The sequence below is a fragment of the Scyliorhinus torazame genome, chromosome 13 (genome assembly GCF_047496885.1).
Source record: "Scyliorhinus torazame isolate Kashiwa2021f chromosome 13, sScyTor2.1, whole genome shotgun sequence".
Taxonomy (NCBI): Eukaryota; Metazoa; Chordata; class Chondrichthyes; order Carcharhiniformes; family Scyliorhinidae; genus Scyliorhinus; species Scyliorhinus torazame.
Window position 1 is genome coordinate 184,921,293 of NC_092719.1, and position 16,480 is coordinate 184,937,772.

General features: G+C 43.5%; 1 protein-coding gene across 1 annotated transcript in view; it reads left to right on the forward strand.

The window, feature by feature from the left end:
• The window catches only part of efcc1 (EF-hand and coiled-coil domain containing 1), a 116,258-nt gene extending 104,264 nt beyond the window's left edge, over window positions 1-11,994 (forward strand). Inside the window, exons 3-7 of the mRNA XM_072472556.1 lie at window positions 1,337-1,472; window positions 3,109-3,274; window positions 5,025-5,183; window positions 5,455-5,524; window positions 9,811-11,994. Coding sequence (XP_072328657.1) covers window positions 1,337-1,472; window positions 3,109-3,274; window positions 5,025-5,183; window positions 5,455-5,524; window positions 9,811-9,944 — 665 coding nt within the window. The 3' untranslated portion in view covers window positions 9,945-11,994. The remainder of the gene's footprint in view (window positions 1-1,336; window positions 1,473-3,108; window positions 3,275-5,024; window positions 5,184-5,454; window positions 5,525-9,810) is intronic.
• The last annotated feature ends 4,486 nt before the right edge of the window (window positions 11,995-16,480 follow it).

Below are 16,480 nucleotides of genomic sequence, written 5' to 3' on the forward strand. Positions count from 1 at the left end.
AAACTATTGGGCAAATTTCAAATGTCATTTTATACTTTGAGAAGGTACATAATAATAATAATAATCTTTATTAGTGTCACAAGTAGGCTTACATTAACAGTGCAATGAAGTTATTGTGAAAATACTGTAAGCAGATAAATGGCAATGGTGTAATAATACAGCTTGGCTGTTTGCCACAGCATGATTGGTAGGCCCACCCTTTGTCATCCCCATTTCAATGCAAGAACAGGTTGTCAGCTCAGTAGAGCAGTCTACATTACGGGTTTTATTCTTGTGGTCTGTCCATTTATTCTGTGCATTTATGAATGCAATTCTAACCTGCAGAATCTGCAACCACTGTTACCATGACTAAAGCATCACGCCACAGAGACCCAGTCCAGCAGATTTGACAGTTATTTGGCAGGTTGTTGTTATTGCAGTTGTTGTGTTGTGGTTTTCATCGCTAAAACTTCCGTAACATAATACCATACCTTGCACACAACAACTTGGGAGTACCACGCTATAAAGTATTTCCTGTGTGTGCGCACTCCCCACTGATAGTCTATTGCATTTGCAAAATAGATAGGAGCACCTGACGTGATGGTCTCATGGGTCAGACTCCAGCCAAAAAACAGTCAGCCTAATTTGGGGGTTTACCCCCACTGGTTTGGTGAGCACTGGCGAAATTGCAAACCTCAACACATAAAGAGGGGAAAAGAAAAAAATGAAACTTTTGGACAAATGGAAGCTTGAACTTTAAATGTACACTTCCTCTGTAATGAGAGACGAATGGGTGATAGAGATCGTCCCAGTTTCAAAATAAAATGGCCATGATATAGCAAGTTAGGAGATCGTACAATGCACAGATTGTTTTGTCATATAACTCACAGCAACTGAATGTGCAACTGTAGCGAATAATCAGAGTCATGACATTTGCCTTTTTCCAGATTACAAGGACTACTTTATTCACTTAATAGTGTATCTTAAATAAGTTTGGATATTTGATACCTGAGATAATTAACAATTTTCATATTATTCTGATGTGCTTAACAAACGAACAAAGTCTGATTCATTTGTGTTTGTAATGCGTCTATAGTGAATTAAGGACTTGTAGCTCACAAATTAACAAACCATAAGATCTAATGAAATTTCAAAGAATGTTGTGTGAAAATTCTGTTTGCCCTTATTGGGAAAACTCGGTCAATGATTGTTATTCTTGCTTGTAATTAATTGTGGAAGAAAAGTGCAAGAGGATTACTAGAAAATTGGCCAGCACAATCATGACCTGTCACCGAAATATCACTGCAGCTCGGAAAGGTTAAACGGCATAACGTTTTTGTTTCTCTGCTTTAACTAGTTGAAGAACAGCTGTTCCGTTCAGTAGAAGGACAAGCTGCCTCAGATGAAGAGGATGAAAAATGGACTGAAGATCAGAAGAGTCAGGTGAAGGAAGTGAAGAAACTTCTGACCAGGCTTTGTTGCTGTGGGAATGGGTGAGCAGTCCTTTCAAGCAATTCAACTTTGAGTAACTTAGTTTAACATTAGGTATCATATGGCCAACCAGTTTTCAAAATTGAACTGAAGAGGCTAATCTTTTTACCTCTGATATCTTCCAATCTCACAGATGAGATCATTCCAAATATCCCTAATTCTCTCAAACGGATTGCAGGTAAGGTACACATACCAGCCCAATATAGCTTGGGTTTCTGAAACAGATATTTAATTGAAGGGTAGCTTCATTATTTGATGTCATGGAAACAAAGTAGTAAACAAAACCGTCTAATGTAAAATCAATGCCAGGCGATTCCAGTACTACAGGGAAAATGAATAGGATATTTTTCACGTTTGGCTGGATGAACATTGTGGGCTGGCTTTTCGAAGAGTTGGGTTGCCTCAGCGGGCCTTTAAAAATGTCAGGCAGGTCCAATTCTGGGATTCCTGAAACCTCCAATTTTTATCAGAGCAGTATCAGAGTGCAGGATGGTCCAGGTTACGAGCCCGCACCTTGCATTCTCGACATGGCTGGATCCATTATGGGAATAGATGTTCTTTGTCCTCAGCAATTTTCAGGGAGTCAGACCAGCTTTTCAAGAACTTGTGGTTCATGGCCCCTCAGATGTGGCATGAACCATAGATGAGGGAGTCTATTGAAAGGTAAATTAACGAGCTCTTGCCCATGCCCCACCCATGCCAACTTATGCCCGTCCATCCAATCCCCCCATGGCCCCTCATACCCTCCATGCCAACCCTCTACCCACCTTGTATGGCTCCTCACAACCCTCAGCAAAGAATGCACAGTGAGGCATGGTTGAGAGTCCAGACATTAATTAATTCGTTGGAACAGCTTCATCCAAGGAAAGTACTGCTTGATTGACAGCTCTTTCTCTTGGGTGGGGCAATTAATTAGAAGTTTTTTTAATTTTTTTAAACCGCAAACACCATTTAAAATCTGAAAGAATGACACTCCACATCCGTAACAGTTCATTTTGGATTGGTTTGGATTGGATTGGATTTGTTTATTGTCACGTGTACCGAGGTACAGTGAAAAGTATTTTTCTGCGAGCAGCTCAACAGATCATTAAGTACATGAGAAGAAAAGGGAATAAAAGAAAATACATAATAGGGCAACACAACATATACAATGTAACTACATAAGCACTGGCATCGGATGAAGCATACAGGGTGTAGTGTTAATGAAGTTAGTCCATAAGAGGGTCATTTAGGAGTCTGGTGACAGTGGGGAAGAAGCTGTTTTTGAGTCTGTTCGTGCGTTTTCAATGCCAGAGAGGTAGTTAGCAAAGATCAATGCTTTCGTCATTAGAAAGTGGACTTGGACTGAAATGGACAGAATTTAACTTTTTATGACACCTTTAGTTTGTGGAAAGATGCCATTCTTGTGAAGCTAATGGTGAAGCAGCGTGCTTCCGAAGTGCAACTTTTGAATTCCCGTATTTAAATGTATCTTAACCAGAAGTTGCCGTCGCAGTTACATACAATTAACAGCGACGCCATTGACCTCGGCATTATTTTGACCATAAATTATAACTCATTGTATAATTTCAATTTTAAATTAGCAGGTTTTTTTGAATGCATCAATTTTGTCTGTCATCATGTGTTGTATTTTCACAGTTGTGATGATAAGACGATTAGAAAGCTGCTGTCAGAATTTGGGAAGATAAGGAGTGACGAGAGCAACGGTGCAATTCTTGAACTGGTTGAAAAAGTGGCAAAATTAAAGGAGCAACTGGTGTTCAAAGAATATAAAACCCAGCAAATGGAAACAAACATGGATCAGGTAAAAGTCTGAGCAGTGTGATGCATTTCCTTCAGGTCCACGGAAGGTTCATCAGTGACAAAAGTTTAAAGGGGTCCTGTCTTCATTATACAACGTCTTTTCAATGTCTGTACCAGCACACATTGCAATGGTGTAAGTCCTGTCAAATGCTTCATTTGCACGCTATGAGGGACGCCCATAACTTGCCGTTGTCACCAATATTTTCAGGTCACCCACCTCCATTTCCACCTTTCAGTGAGCACCGAACATTCAGGCCTCCCATCCCTGTCTTGCTAAGTCCTGGGGAGATTCTACTCCAAAGCTGCCAGACTCCAGCACCATTTCCCATTGCTGTAAAAGCGCCCCATTCCCCTGTACTGCCAAAAGATCAATGTATTTGGTGCAAGATTATCATGCATTCTTCAGACTACAAAAGGGAGATAGATCATTTGGTTGCATGGTGAAGCGAAAACAATCTCTCACTAAATGTTGGAAAGATCAAGAACTGATCATCGACTTCAGGAAGCGTAGTGCGACACACCCCTCCGTCTATGTCAATGGCTCCGAAGTGGCGATGGCCGATAGTTTTAAATTCCTGGGGGTCACCATCACCAACTGTCTGTCCTGGTCCACTCACGTTGATGCAACAGTCAAGAAAGCCCAACAATGTCTCTACTTCCCACGGAATCTAAAGAAATTTGGCATGTCTGCATCGACTCTCACAAACTTCTACAGATGTGCCATAGAGAGCATCCTATCCAACTGCATTACAGCTTGGAATGGCAACTGCTCGGTCCAAGATCGCAAGAAACTGCAGAGTGTGGCGAACTCAGCCCAACGCATCACACAGCTTGCCATCCTCCCATTGATTCTGTCTATACTTCTCACTGCCTCAGGAAGGCAAACATCATTGTCAGAGACCCCTCACACTCAGGCTTTGCCCTCTTCCAGACCCTTCCATCAGGCAGAAGATACAGAAGTTTGAAGACCCGCACATCCAGACATAGAAACAGCTTCTTCCCCACAGCTCCTCAATGACTCTCCCTTGGGCTGTAAGAACACTAATCACGACGCACTATGCTGTTCTTGTTTGACCTTATTCCGCACTGTAACCAATCACAATTTTTTGATGTACCATTTGTCAATGTAGTCTGTCAATTATTCTTTTGTCTACTATGTACGTACTGTGTATGCTCCCTTGGCCGCAGAAAAATACTTTTCACTGTACTTCGGTACATGTGACAATAAATATCAATCAATCAATCAATCTTAGCTTTAAACATGCCAAGGACTAAAAATTAAATATATCATGCCCATTTACAGTTTTATTGATAGTAAGTGAATTCAATCCCTAAAGCACAAGGTAAAAATTCCATAATACCAGCAGCAAGAGTGGAATTTGGGAAGTTCTATGACTCAACCCTATAAGTACTGTTGTCCTCTACATACACCCTTATGTTATAAAGCATTAAAACTCTGCCTCACCAAGAGGAATTCTGTGAGCCATCTACTATGCTATAAGGTATACTATGCTATACTATATGGGGCTGGTTTAGCTCAGTGGGCTAGACAGCTGGTTTGTGATGCAGAACAAGGCCAGCAGTGCGGGTTCAATTCCCATACCAGCTTATCCGAACAGGCCCGGAATGTGGCAACTAGGGGCTTTTCACAGTAACTTCATACTTGTGACAACAAAAGATTATTATTATTATTTTTATGAATCTTTTTAAAAATTTAGCACACCCATTATTTCCCCACTTACTCTTTACAGCTGAAAGGGTCCTTACTGTGTGAACTACAGCAAAAAGTGGATGAGACAGAACTGCTTCAGATGGAGCTGCAGATGTTAGAGACAGAGAGAGTGCGACTGTCACTAATTGAAGAAAAACTGATAGATGTATTACAGCTCCTGCAGCAACTACGTGACCTTGTAAGTGAATAGTGCTCTGATAGCTTTCAGTAATTTAATGCAATGGACGCTGATGATAAGGAAAAGCTCATTTCCTGCACATTAGCAGTGATTGATGTTTTTTAATATTTGCTAAACTTCAGGAAAGAAATAGGAGTTTCAGCCTATGTAGAAATAAATGTACGAGAAGGTTATCAAGTGTGAGTGGCACCGCATTTGATAGCTAAAATGTAAAAGTAAATGCATTTTCATTTTACAATGTAATCATAAGAGGTTTGCTTATTTTATCTAGAATGTGTCCAGGAGATCATTAGGAAAAATCTTGCTCAGCACTTTGGAGTCCTGCAATAACCCTCAGCATGGTGAGTAATCAAATTTCTTTCCAGTTCCAACTGGTTGGCACATAGATGCAGCAAGTACACGAATATGCAGTTAATTTATTGGACAGTCTGGCCTGAAGTTTTGCAATGGCAGAAGCCTCTCCACTTTTGCGAAAATGGCAGAAGAGGCCGAAATAGGCGAACCCTGCCCCTTGAACACAGCACCTACAATATTAGCTGGGGCAGGAATGTGCCCAGGTAAAACATTTCCAGTTTTAGGCAGGAGTAGAACATAAGAACATGGTTCACGGGGCCTCACCCACATCGCTCATAGACATCCTCCTCTCCATCGAACAGCTGGCTCATCCTTGATTTTGGGAGGTGCGCCCTGTATATTACCTTCAGTTGTATTAGCCCCAACCTCGCAAACAAGGTCGAAGCATTCACCCTCCTCAACACCTCACATCACAGCCCCTCTTCCAGCGCCCCCCCCCCCAGCTCCTCCTCCCACTTCGCCTTAATCCCCTAACCTCCTCCAGAATCCTCCTGTAGATCGCCGAAACGACCCCCTCTCCAACCCCCCTGCTAACAGCACCGCCTCCAACAATGAAGAGGCCAGCGCTTTCAGGATGTTTGGGGGAACCTTTCTTGCAAAGTCGCAAACCTGCATGTACCTAAATCCTTCCCCCTGCACCAACCCATACTTCTCTCCCAGCCCATCTAGGCTCGCGAATCCACCCCCTCCCCCCAAGAAACAAATCCTTAATTTCCTTAATTCCCCCTCTCGTCCCATCCCCGAAACCTCGTGTCCATCCTCCCCAGCTCAAACCTATGGTTTCCCCTAATCGGCACCCCCCCCGACCCATCCCCCAGACTAAAGTGCTGCCTAAACTGCCTCCAAATCTTCAAAGTGGCCACCACCAGCAGACTCAGCAAATAATTTCCTGGAGCCATCGGAAGCGGCGCCATTGCCAGGGCCCATAACCCTGAACCTCCTCAGGAGCCCGCCTCCATCTTTACCCACAGAGCCTCCCCCTCCTTGCTCTTTCCTAAATTAAATTTATACCCCTTGAATGTCCCAAATCTCTGAAGCACCTCCATTATGCTCCCCACCGAGGTGCTCAGTTCCAAGATGTACACCAGCAGATCATCAGCGTATAGAGACATCCTATGTTCCATCTCACGCTTTTGCTTTACACAACTCAGGACCTTCTCCTTAACGTGAAACTTATGGAAGCCTATTATAACTGCAATCGGTGGCTCTTTTGCTTTCGGCTTGGGCCTGAGCGACCGATGTGGCCTGACCAACTCATATCGGGAGGTTGCTTGCCCCTCTGTAAAGTTCTCAGTCGGCCTCGGGCTCTACACCGTCTCAGGCAGGCCTACGGTTCATACGTTTTGCTACGTCGACCTGTTCTCCAGGTCCTCCACCTTGGCTCTGAGCCCTTTGTTCGCCTCCGCCATCCTCTGCAATCCTCACCCATCAAGGTGAACTGGTCACTGTGCTGCGACAGAGCCTCCTTCACCCCCTTCAACTTCTCTCCTTGCTCCCATACCTCGTTGACGCTTTCACTAAGGCAATCGCCTCCTCCACCCATTCCTTCATTGCAGCCATCAACTCCGTCTGCAGCACCTCCATATGCTTGGTGAACTGCCTCTCGAATTCTCCAGCCATCACCTCGCTCAAAGTTTCCACTGTGAGGGGAACGGCCCAACCCAGTGATCCAGCCTTCGCCATCTTTCCTCCTGCCAGGCTCACCTGTTCACTCAACGGCGGACTTTCGCTCGCCCCTTCTTTCCAGTGACTTTCTTCTGGGTCTTCGACATCTCCCAGCTTCCTTATACCTTCCTGCACCAGCTCATTCAAAAACTGCCCCTGAAACCGGGCATTAAAATCCAAAAACCACCCGAGCAGAGGCCACCCAACATGCGACTTCCACCTACATGCAGTCACCGGAGGTCTCCCCCTTTCGCCCCCCTCTCCACACTTTATGAAGCATCCCACCTCCCAATCCATCTCCAGCGGGCTGGTAAAATCCAGAGAGCTTCTGTGCTCTGGAATGCACTGCCTGAAAGGGTGATGGAAGTAAATTCAATAGAAACATTCAAAAGAGGTTTGAATAAATGCTTGAAAGGAAAAAAAAGAAAGAGCAGGAAAAATAAATTAATTGGACAACCCCACCAAAAAGCCAGCACAGGTAAGAAAGGTTTGCTGTATCATTCTATGATTCTGTGGTGTAGTTAATCTGCAAAGGGGGTACTTTTCTGCAGCACATCAATGGATGATTAATGGATGTTATGTCTTGCATTCCAGGGTTGCTTCAAGTATATAAACAGCCATAGAAATATTCAGCCAGACAGGATGTTATGCAATCATATTTTTCAAAAAGTATTCCGGTTAACATAAAACAGATTTTGCTGATATTGTCATCTATGGTTTTGGCTAGTAAGTCAACAGCATTCCAACTCTTTGTTCCCCATTCCTGGTTCGCCCTGTTCATTTGAAAAGCAATGAAGTATTAAAAGCAACCGTGATATGTTATTATCTTCTTTAAACTCCCTTCTAATACCTTTTACTGTGTTTTTGTTTGGCACTGTATTTGCCCCATTTGCACCCTATCCATGCACCACTCCCGACCCTTGAGGCAGAGTCTACTTCTCAGTTTTTGCCAATATTGCTCTTGAATACGTCACTAAGAAGTGTTCCAGACATATTGCAGATACAAACTCAACAGACTCGTCCTGCATTTTCCTTCAATTGACTTTTTCCTTTTGTTTGGTCATTTTATTCTTTCGTTATCTTTTGTATCGAGTTGTATATTTTAATGTAATTTCTTGCCAATCAGTGCTATATCCTAGATCCAGATGCTATATCCAGCATTTAAAGCTCAATAGAGAATAGCTCCTGGTCTATGGAAGGGGGCAGAGAGTTGGCCAAAAGGAAAAGGGTATGGGGAAGAGAAAATATTAGAACAGCCAAAACAACAAAGAGCCCCGAGTCAGTAAATGAACAAACAGGAAGCAGTTTATAAAATATATACTCTTTCTGAAGCAAAATAAGAGCATCAGTAATAAACAAATGCAGTATAACATTGACCTTCACCAATAGCTCCGAGCCATCAGCATATTCTCGCAATGATGTCAACTTGACCTCAGAAGCTTGTATTTTTAAATTCCACTGCAAAAATTGAGTTTATAATCTAGACTAGTGTACAGTACAGAAGGAATCCTGCATTATTAGAGGGATCCACCTTTCAAATGAGATGTTAAGCCAATGTCCTATCTGTCCTGATGGTTCAACTGGGTATTAAAGATCCCGCAGCATTCTTTAATGATATGCAAGAAACATTCTGTGTTCTGATCAGCAAACAGATTAGGATAAGAACAACTCACATTTACAGCGTCCTTGATGCAGAAAGCAATATGCCAACTCATTCAAGGGATCAAAGGAAGCACGTATTAAGAAAAATAATAAAACTTTCAGTCCAAGAAATGAGTTTCAAGAGGGTCTTCGAAGAATAGACGAAGGTGCCAAAAGGAGGGAGTTTAGGGAAGAAATTCCAGAGCAGCTGAAAGAAACTGTGTATAAAAGTGAGCGGATTCAATGGGCCGAATGGCCTACTTCTGCTCCTACATCTGCTCCTACATTTAATGGTCTAAAGAGGTGTGGCGGGGAGGGGAGGAGGTGGTTTCTGCACAAGAGGTTGGAGGCTGAGAATTGAGGAGTGGTGTACAACTGAAGAAACCAATAGTGGTGGGAGGCTGGCCATGGAGATGGATGGACAGAGGTTTGAGAGAACGGGGAGGGGGCAGTGAATTCTGAGCCCAGCGGACAAGGGGACGAGATGTGAAGATTGACATAGATGATTAATTGGTCATTCATACCAATGTTATTTATAGGATTATGCTGTACATAACATTTCTGTTGCATTTACCCACATAATTACCCGTTACACTCAAAATAATTCATGTAATTAAATGCAGATGCATTATGATATATAGAAGGGCTGGTTTTAAAACAGAACTTTGGGTTGGAATCTTAATTTTCCATACAATTGTCTGTTGGGCTTCTTCCACACCATGAAATTATAATTTTGGTTTTGGTTATGTCACCATGTCTGATCACATCGTTCTCCATCTTGGCAAACATTGTGGCTCAGTTAAAAAGAACTTTAATTGCGATTATGAAGATGCGTAAAGGAGTGGTCACTTTGACCCTACTCGTGCAAAGGAAATAAGCTCATGGGTGGGAAAGTCCGAGATGCGGTGACAGGAATGGGAAGCTGCTTTAGCAAAGAAACATTTTAACAATTGGTTCTTTCTTACAGGAAAGGCTCACATCCTGGAGGTATTGAACGCCTTGTATCATGAACTTGCTGCCTGTGAGCTGCTATCTGGGAAGCCTTCGGAAAAGGCTCGGAGTCACCAGTCCCTGGTGAATCCACTGCTTATCTCATGCTGAGGACCTGCAAACTGGGTTTTCCTATTTGTTTCATAAAGCATGTCAAAAACTGTCCTGTGTATCTACAACTCCTGTACTCTGAGCAAATTCTTGAAAATCTCATATGGCACCTTACTTAACACAATATTAAACCTGTCAGCTAAAATGATTTGCTTTAGCAGACAAAGACATAACAGTGTGGTTTTAGTTCCTAATTATTCATCACTTATTTGAGGAAGCAAGTAATATAGTTTTATCCTGTAAAGCATGGACAACAAATGCAGCTGGCTCAAAAGAAATAGTTTAGTCTTCCAAGCAATATTAAGTGAACCGTAAAAGTATTAAATATCGGGAGGCCCTCAAAATGTCAGCAAGATTTTATAAGAAAACATACAACATTAGCTCGTGCAGCGTACTGTTTCAGAAGAAATATGAAATGAAATGCATATTTTGTTCACAAACAGAGACACAACAAAGTTGTGTAAAAATGTCAAAAACATTGACAGATTTAAACCCATGCCCAGTACCCCCAAGTGTACTAAATATTTACCAATTTGGGCCAAGTGACGTACATACGAGGGGTAGAAAAGTAGTTCAGATTAATGGAATGCAATGGTGCAGCCATAATCCATGTACATGACGGCAGTAAAACCTGGGTGGCGAAGGTTTTTCTTTAATATCGGTGTGAGCCCTGATAGTTCAATTGATATTACTTCAACAATGTAAATATGTATTTATTCTTATGCCATATTATGCAAGGAAACATATCAGACAAATTTAAAGGATGGCATAGCTCTAATATAGTACCATTACAACTTATTCAGATGTTTGCAAGTAGCTAAGACTAACATTCGCATTTTGCAAGTGGAATTAAGCAAACCCAGAGCCATGAACGCAATTTGATTCCAACAGATATTTTCATTGGTCGGGAGACATTAGCAATCCTCTTCAAATATGAGCGTAGTCAGTATTTTTTAATCTCTTTTTGGGTTAATTGCTTTTTAAAAAATAATTGGCATAACATCCAGCCTGCTCCTGACACTTTCCCTGCTCGCTGGGATCCATCAAATAAAAAGGGAAGGGAGCTTTGTGATTGATGGTGTGAATAACCCAGCATCAGGCACAACCACAACTTCCGGCTCCAAACAGTGCACTTAATGGGCAGCTTGCCCACACAGTGTTATTTTGGCAACAAACAGTGACTGTGACTGGCTCCAGAGTGACTGCTTGGTTCCATCTGAAACTAAAGCTTATGGGTGCTTGGCTCCACTTGTGGTTTAAATCCCCAAACTGAGCAGTGAATGATCCATCAGATTGCTTAAGAAGACGTGCTCAGACATCCATAAACCACTTATAAAGAAAATTAACTAACAATTAGTTGGCTTGTCTTGAACTTGGGCCAGTGTGTCTCACTATTTTCGTTCAGAAGTTTTGTCGAAGGTCGTTATAAAAAACGATTGTACTGACAAAGAGGAAGGGCTCTGTCTGAAATACAAGGTCCCCAATTGAAAGCATTAGACAAGACTTGGGAATGTTGAAGTGGGAAGTTTGTATGTGCAAAGTGGCAGTTTCTTTGTGTGCAGCACCAATCAAACCTCAAGATACATTTCCAAAATAAAGTCTGTTTCATATTTTTACGTCGTAGAGGGCAGAACTGTTTAATCTGCCTTGCACTTTGAGAGTGAGGCGAGCATATAATGCCTTATTTTATAAATGTCTGACTTTTAAAAATGAAAGCAAGACCTTTTTTTTAACCTGTCATATTAGATTATTGTTATAATGATTACCGGGGGTTGTGGCAGGATGAAAACCATGTTAATCCTCCATCGGAAACATAGAACTGGTAACAGCGCAAATGGTAAATATGTTAAATCTGACCAATGTCACTGTCGCAAGAACAGAATAAATGGATTTATTTTGTACGGATTCAATTCAGGCAATTTCATGAAATACACTGCAATCCATCATTGTGACTGCACTCAATAATTTGACTGTCAAAATTCAACATGCTGTCAGTGGCATTACAAACAGCAACATTTTGGATATTAAAATAAATACCAACTTTTTCAAATATGAGTAGTCAGTGTTTTGTGTCTAAATTTTGGGTTGTTTTTTTTTGTCTTCTAATTCCCTCTCCTGTGCTTTATTACTTTCACATATTTTATGACATCCTCTCTGTTTTCTCCTCTGCACTCTGCAGGAAGAAAGGTGCTAAACTTGTATAATAAGTAGAATATGGACTTGATTGATGTAAATGGGTGCACTGAGGGACAACTTCAGGGACCAATGTCTTATGTCCCAAGGATGCTTGAGACACCCAAACCGATTTTGGTTTGAGCCATTTTTCAGCTGCACGGGTCGGCTGCCTAAAACAGGTCATAATACGAGGCCTAATGCTATTTTAGGACTCTAGGAAATGGAGTTGCCCTAGACACAGTCATTTTTTAAAGGTTTAATGTAGAAACAGGAGGAACAAGAATGCTTCTCTCAGCGGCACATCACTCCTGAGGGCTACTGCCTGTCGACTATCATTCTCTTCCCATTGTCCTTTCCACAGGTGATAAGGGCAAATTTGGATCATATAGCCTATCAAGTCACTTAATACAATTGTGGCTGATCTTCAGCTTCAACTCACCATCTCGTTCCGGTGACTTACCTGAGGCAAGGGGCAAGTGACCCAAAATTGATCCTTGGTAATGTGTGAATTTCCTGTAATTACTTGGTTTACATAAAATTTACAGTGCAGAAGGAGGCCATTTAGCCCATCGAGTCTGCACCAGCCCTTGGAAAGAGCACCCTACCTAAGCCCACACCTCCAGCCGATCCCAGTAACCCCACCTAACCATTTTGGACACTAAGGGCAATGTAGCACAGCCAATCCACCTAACCTGCACATCTTTGGAGTGTGGGAGGAAACCGGAGGAAACCCATGCAGCCACAAGGAGAATGTGCAGACTCCGCACAGACAGTGACCCAAGCCGGGAATCAAACCTGGGACCCTGGAGCGGTGAAGCAACTGTGCTAACCAATATGCTACTGTGCCACCCATTGTCCTACCGTGCCGCCATTGCTAATGTGCAATAGAGTCTAGCAACTCCCGATAACAACGTTAATGAGGTTTGAATCCGAATTTCAGGCTGACCTTGAGCCACTTAAGTGGGATATATGCTCCATAATCATCGCTTATTTCAGGTCGATTTCAAATGGACCAAAGAAAAAAAATTACATTCCTTCACGCTAACTCCTAACACTTGACTCCTTTTGGATACCCACTAATGTAAGCGTGGTCTGGATTTTGCTGTTGAATAAAAACAGGAATGCTGAAAATACTTAGCAGGTCAGGCAGCAGCTGCCGAGAGAGAAACAAGTCACATTCCAGGTCCTTGGCTTTTCATCAGGACCACCTCCCTGATTTCCTGTGCACCCTTGTGCAAGGGTGTCACTTCTTTAGAAAGTGCTGTTTTCTAGGGCATTCTCAGAATTGCTTGTGGAAACCTTTAATCATATCACCACTGCCTTCATCTAGATGATACAGTATCCTTGGAGAGCATGGTGCTTAAAAAAAGTTAGAGAACGGGGGGATGAATTCTCCGTTCCTCAGACGAAGTGTTGATGCCTGGGCAGGATTAGTGGAGTTTTGCAACAGCAAAACTGGCGCCGCACCTGGACCAATTTACCGACCGTTAAGGGGCTGTCACCGGCGGCAGATGAAACACAATCGATTCCAATGAAAAATGGTGTTGAATTCGCTGGGGTTGGGATTGGCACTCAAGAGGCAGACAAGCTGCAGCCGCATATTAGAACTCCACTCCCCACACACACTCATCCCAGCCAATAAGATGGCACGCCCATCCGGTTGATGGGTCGAATGGGGCCAGAGGGTACCGAGGAGGGTGGCATGGGGGGGGTCACCGATACGGTCCGTGGCACTAAGTTCACAGTGGGCAGTCAGCGACGTGTGCAGCTGCATGGCCGCCTTGCCGGCTGCGGCAATGTTGATTCGTGCCTGTCCACTCCGATCCCACAGCCCACTTCCTGGCCACCCCCTGCTACTCCCCCCGCTTTGGCAGGAAGCCCCCGGCCAGCGGCACAACTTTCAGCACACTATAGCAATGTTGGTCACCTTCCGTACCCCTCTGTCTCCCTCAGCAGACATGGTGCCTGTTTCACAATTTATAAAAGCACAAGTGAACCTCGCTGTCGGGAATTCTCCCCGGTGGAGGCGGAGGATCACAGAGGCCCCGGAGAATAGGTCGATATGACCCACATTCTGTCAGGTTCTTGTCCTTCTTATGGTTCAGAGAAATTAGAGGCCTGTGCAAGTGTAACGGGCAACAAACCACAGGGCAACGAGCCATTAAACTTATCTAAAATTAAAGGGATCAATTGTTCTGCAAACTAAAACTCACTGGGGAAACCATCAGGGCCAGGAGCTTTATCCGTCTACATCAACCCACTACATTCCCGAATTCCCTCTGGGCCCAATGGGGATCCCAACTCTTCCCGCCTCTCCCTCTCCAACTCTGGGATGGATAACTCATACAAAAATCCATCATGGCTGAACTATCCACCGGGGGCTCCGATCTATATCTCAATAAAATGCTTCAAAAGCCACGTTGATCTTAAGCGTGGCGGAAGCCAGACTACCACACCAGTCCCTTATCTGCACAATCTCCCGGTGAGCTGCCTGCCACCTCAGCTGATGAGCTCTGCCTGCCACATCAGCTGATGAGCTAAAAGGCGTCTGGCCTTCTCCCAATGTTCATAAAATACCCCCTTGAAGGTCGCAGCTGACCCACCGCCTTATCCGTTGATAGTAACTCAAATTGTGTCTGAAGCTTTTTCCTGCTTGCCAGCAACCCTGGGGTTGGGGCAAGTGAGTATTGATGGTCCACCTCAAGGATGGAATCCACCAAACTCTGCTGCTCCACGCTCGCAGTCCTTTCCGTATGCGCTTTGTAAGAAATTATCTCCCCCAATAACCACCTTAAGGGCTTCCCACAATGTAGAAGGCGTGATAAACTCACTTTTCTCAAATTTAATCATTTTCCAATGCCAGTGGCATACGTTCACAAAATCTCTTGTCTGCTAACAATGCCATATCAAAATTCCATAGTGGACATTGGGAGAGACTAGACTCTAGTGCCAAATATACAAAATGTGGGGCCTGGTCTGAAATTACAATCGCCGAGTAACCTGCCCTCTCCACCTATAGGGAGGAGAGACCTATCTACCACAAAAAAGTCAATACATGGACATGGGAGAAAAAAGAAAACTGTTTATCACCCAGATGAAAAAAAACACCATGGATCTGACCCCCCCATCTGCTCCATAAAAACCAACAATGCCTTTGCCACCCCTGGTGGAGTCAGAGATTTGGGCATGGACCTTTTTACTGGGACATTCAACCCGCTGACATTCCAGGTGACCAAACAAATTGGGGGCCTCCCACTCCCTACCCCCCAATCCGGAGTCAGCCATTTTCACCAAGATGTAATCTCCAACAGTTCCATAGAAAATACATCAACCAGGCCTGACGAAGGTGGCCACTAAACCCACTAGCAAGATAAAACCAAGAAAAATCTGCAAACACCGCCTTCAAACTATCCCTGCCCTCACCCCCGCCCTCAAATAATACCACACCATATATGCTAATAAAAACAGTAAGGAGAACAAAAAACACTAAAACTCACTTCCAGTAAATCTAACCTCAAAGAAAACAAAAACACTAAGCTCATTATCTAAAAAAACCCTAATATAATGAACTACAGTCACCCCACTGCACCACTCCACTTAGAAACATAGGAAAAATAGCTAGAGAAGGCCATTCAGCCCTTCAAGCCCGCTCCACCATTCATTGTGATCATGGCTGATCATCCAACTCAATCACCTAGTCCCGCTTTATAGAAACATAGCTAACTCTTTGGGTAGCAGGGCAGCTCCCGCCCAGAGTGAAGAAAAATGCCCACAGAAAAAGGACAGTGTAAAAACCCTTTTAAAACATTGTACTCCGGGGCCGGCACGGTGGTTCAGTTGTTAGCACTGCTGCCTCACGGTGGCAAGAACCCGGGATCGATCCAGGCCCCGGGGTCACTGTCCGTGTGGAGATTGCACATTCCCCCCCACCCCGTGTCTGTAGGGGCTCACCCCCACAACCCAAAGATGTGGAGCATAGGTGGACTGACCACGCTAAATTGCCTCTTAATTGGAAACATTCAACAAAAATTAAAACATTGTACTCCAACAGGGAGCTACATATTTTTGCAAGTTATAGCAAATAGATCAAATCCCCCATAAAATTAAAAAATCCCACCCAAGTCCATCTTGCAAGACATTCGATCTGCACAAGAAAAAAGAAATGCATATATGAACATGAACAAGGAACCTCAACAGTTCACCAAATCCACATGCCCACCCCCAACATCCAGAAAAGCCTCAAAAATCTCGATCCAGCCCATGCTTTTTACAAAAGAATCTGCCTCCTCCGGCGCATCAAAAAAAAGTCCCCTCAAAAGTCACTCTTAGCCACGCCGGGTGTACCATCCCAAAATGGACTC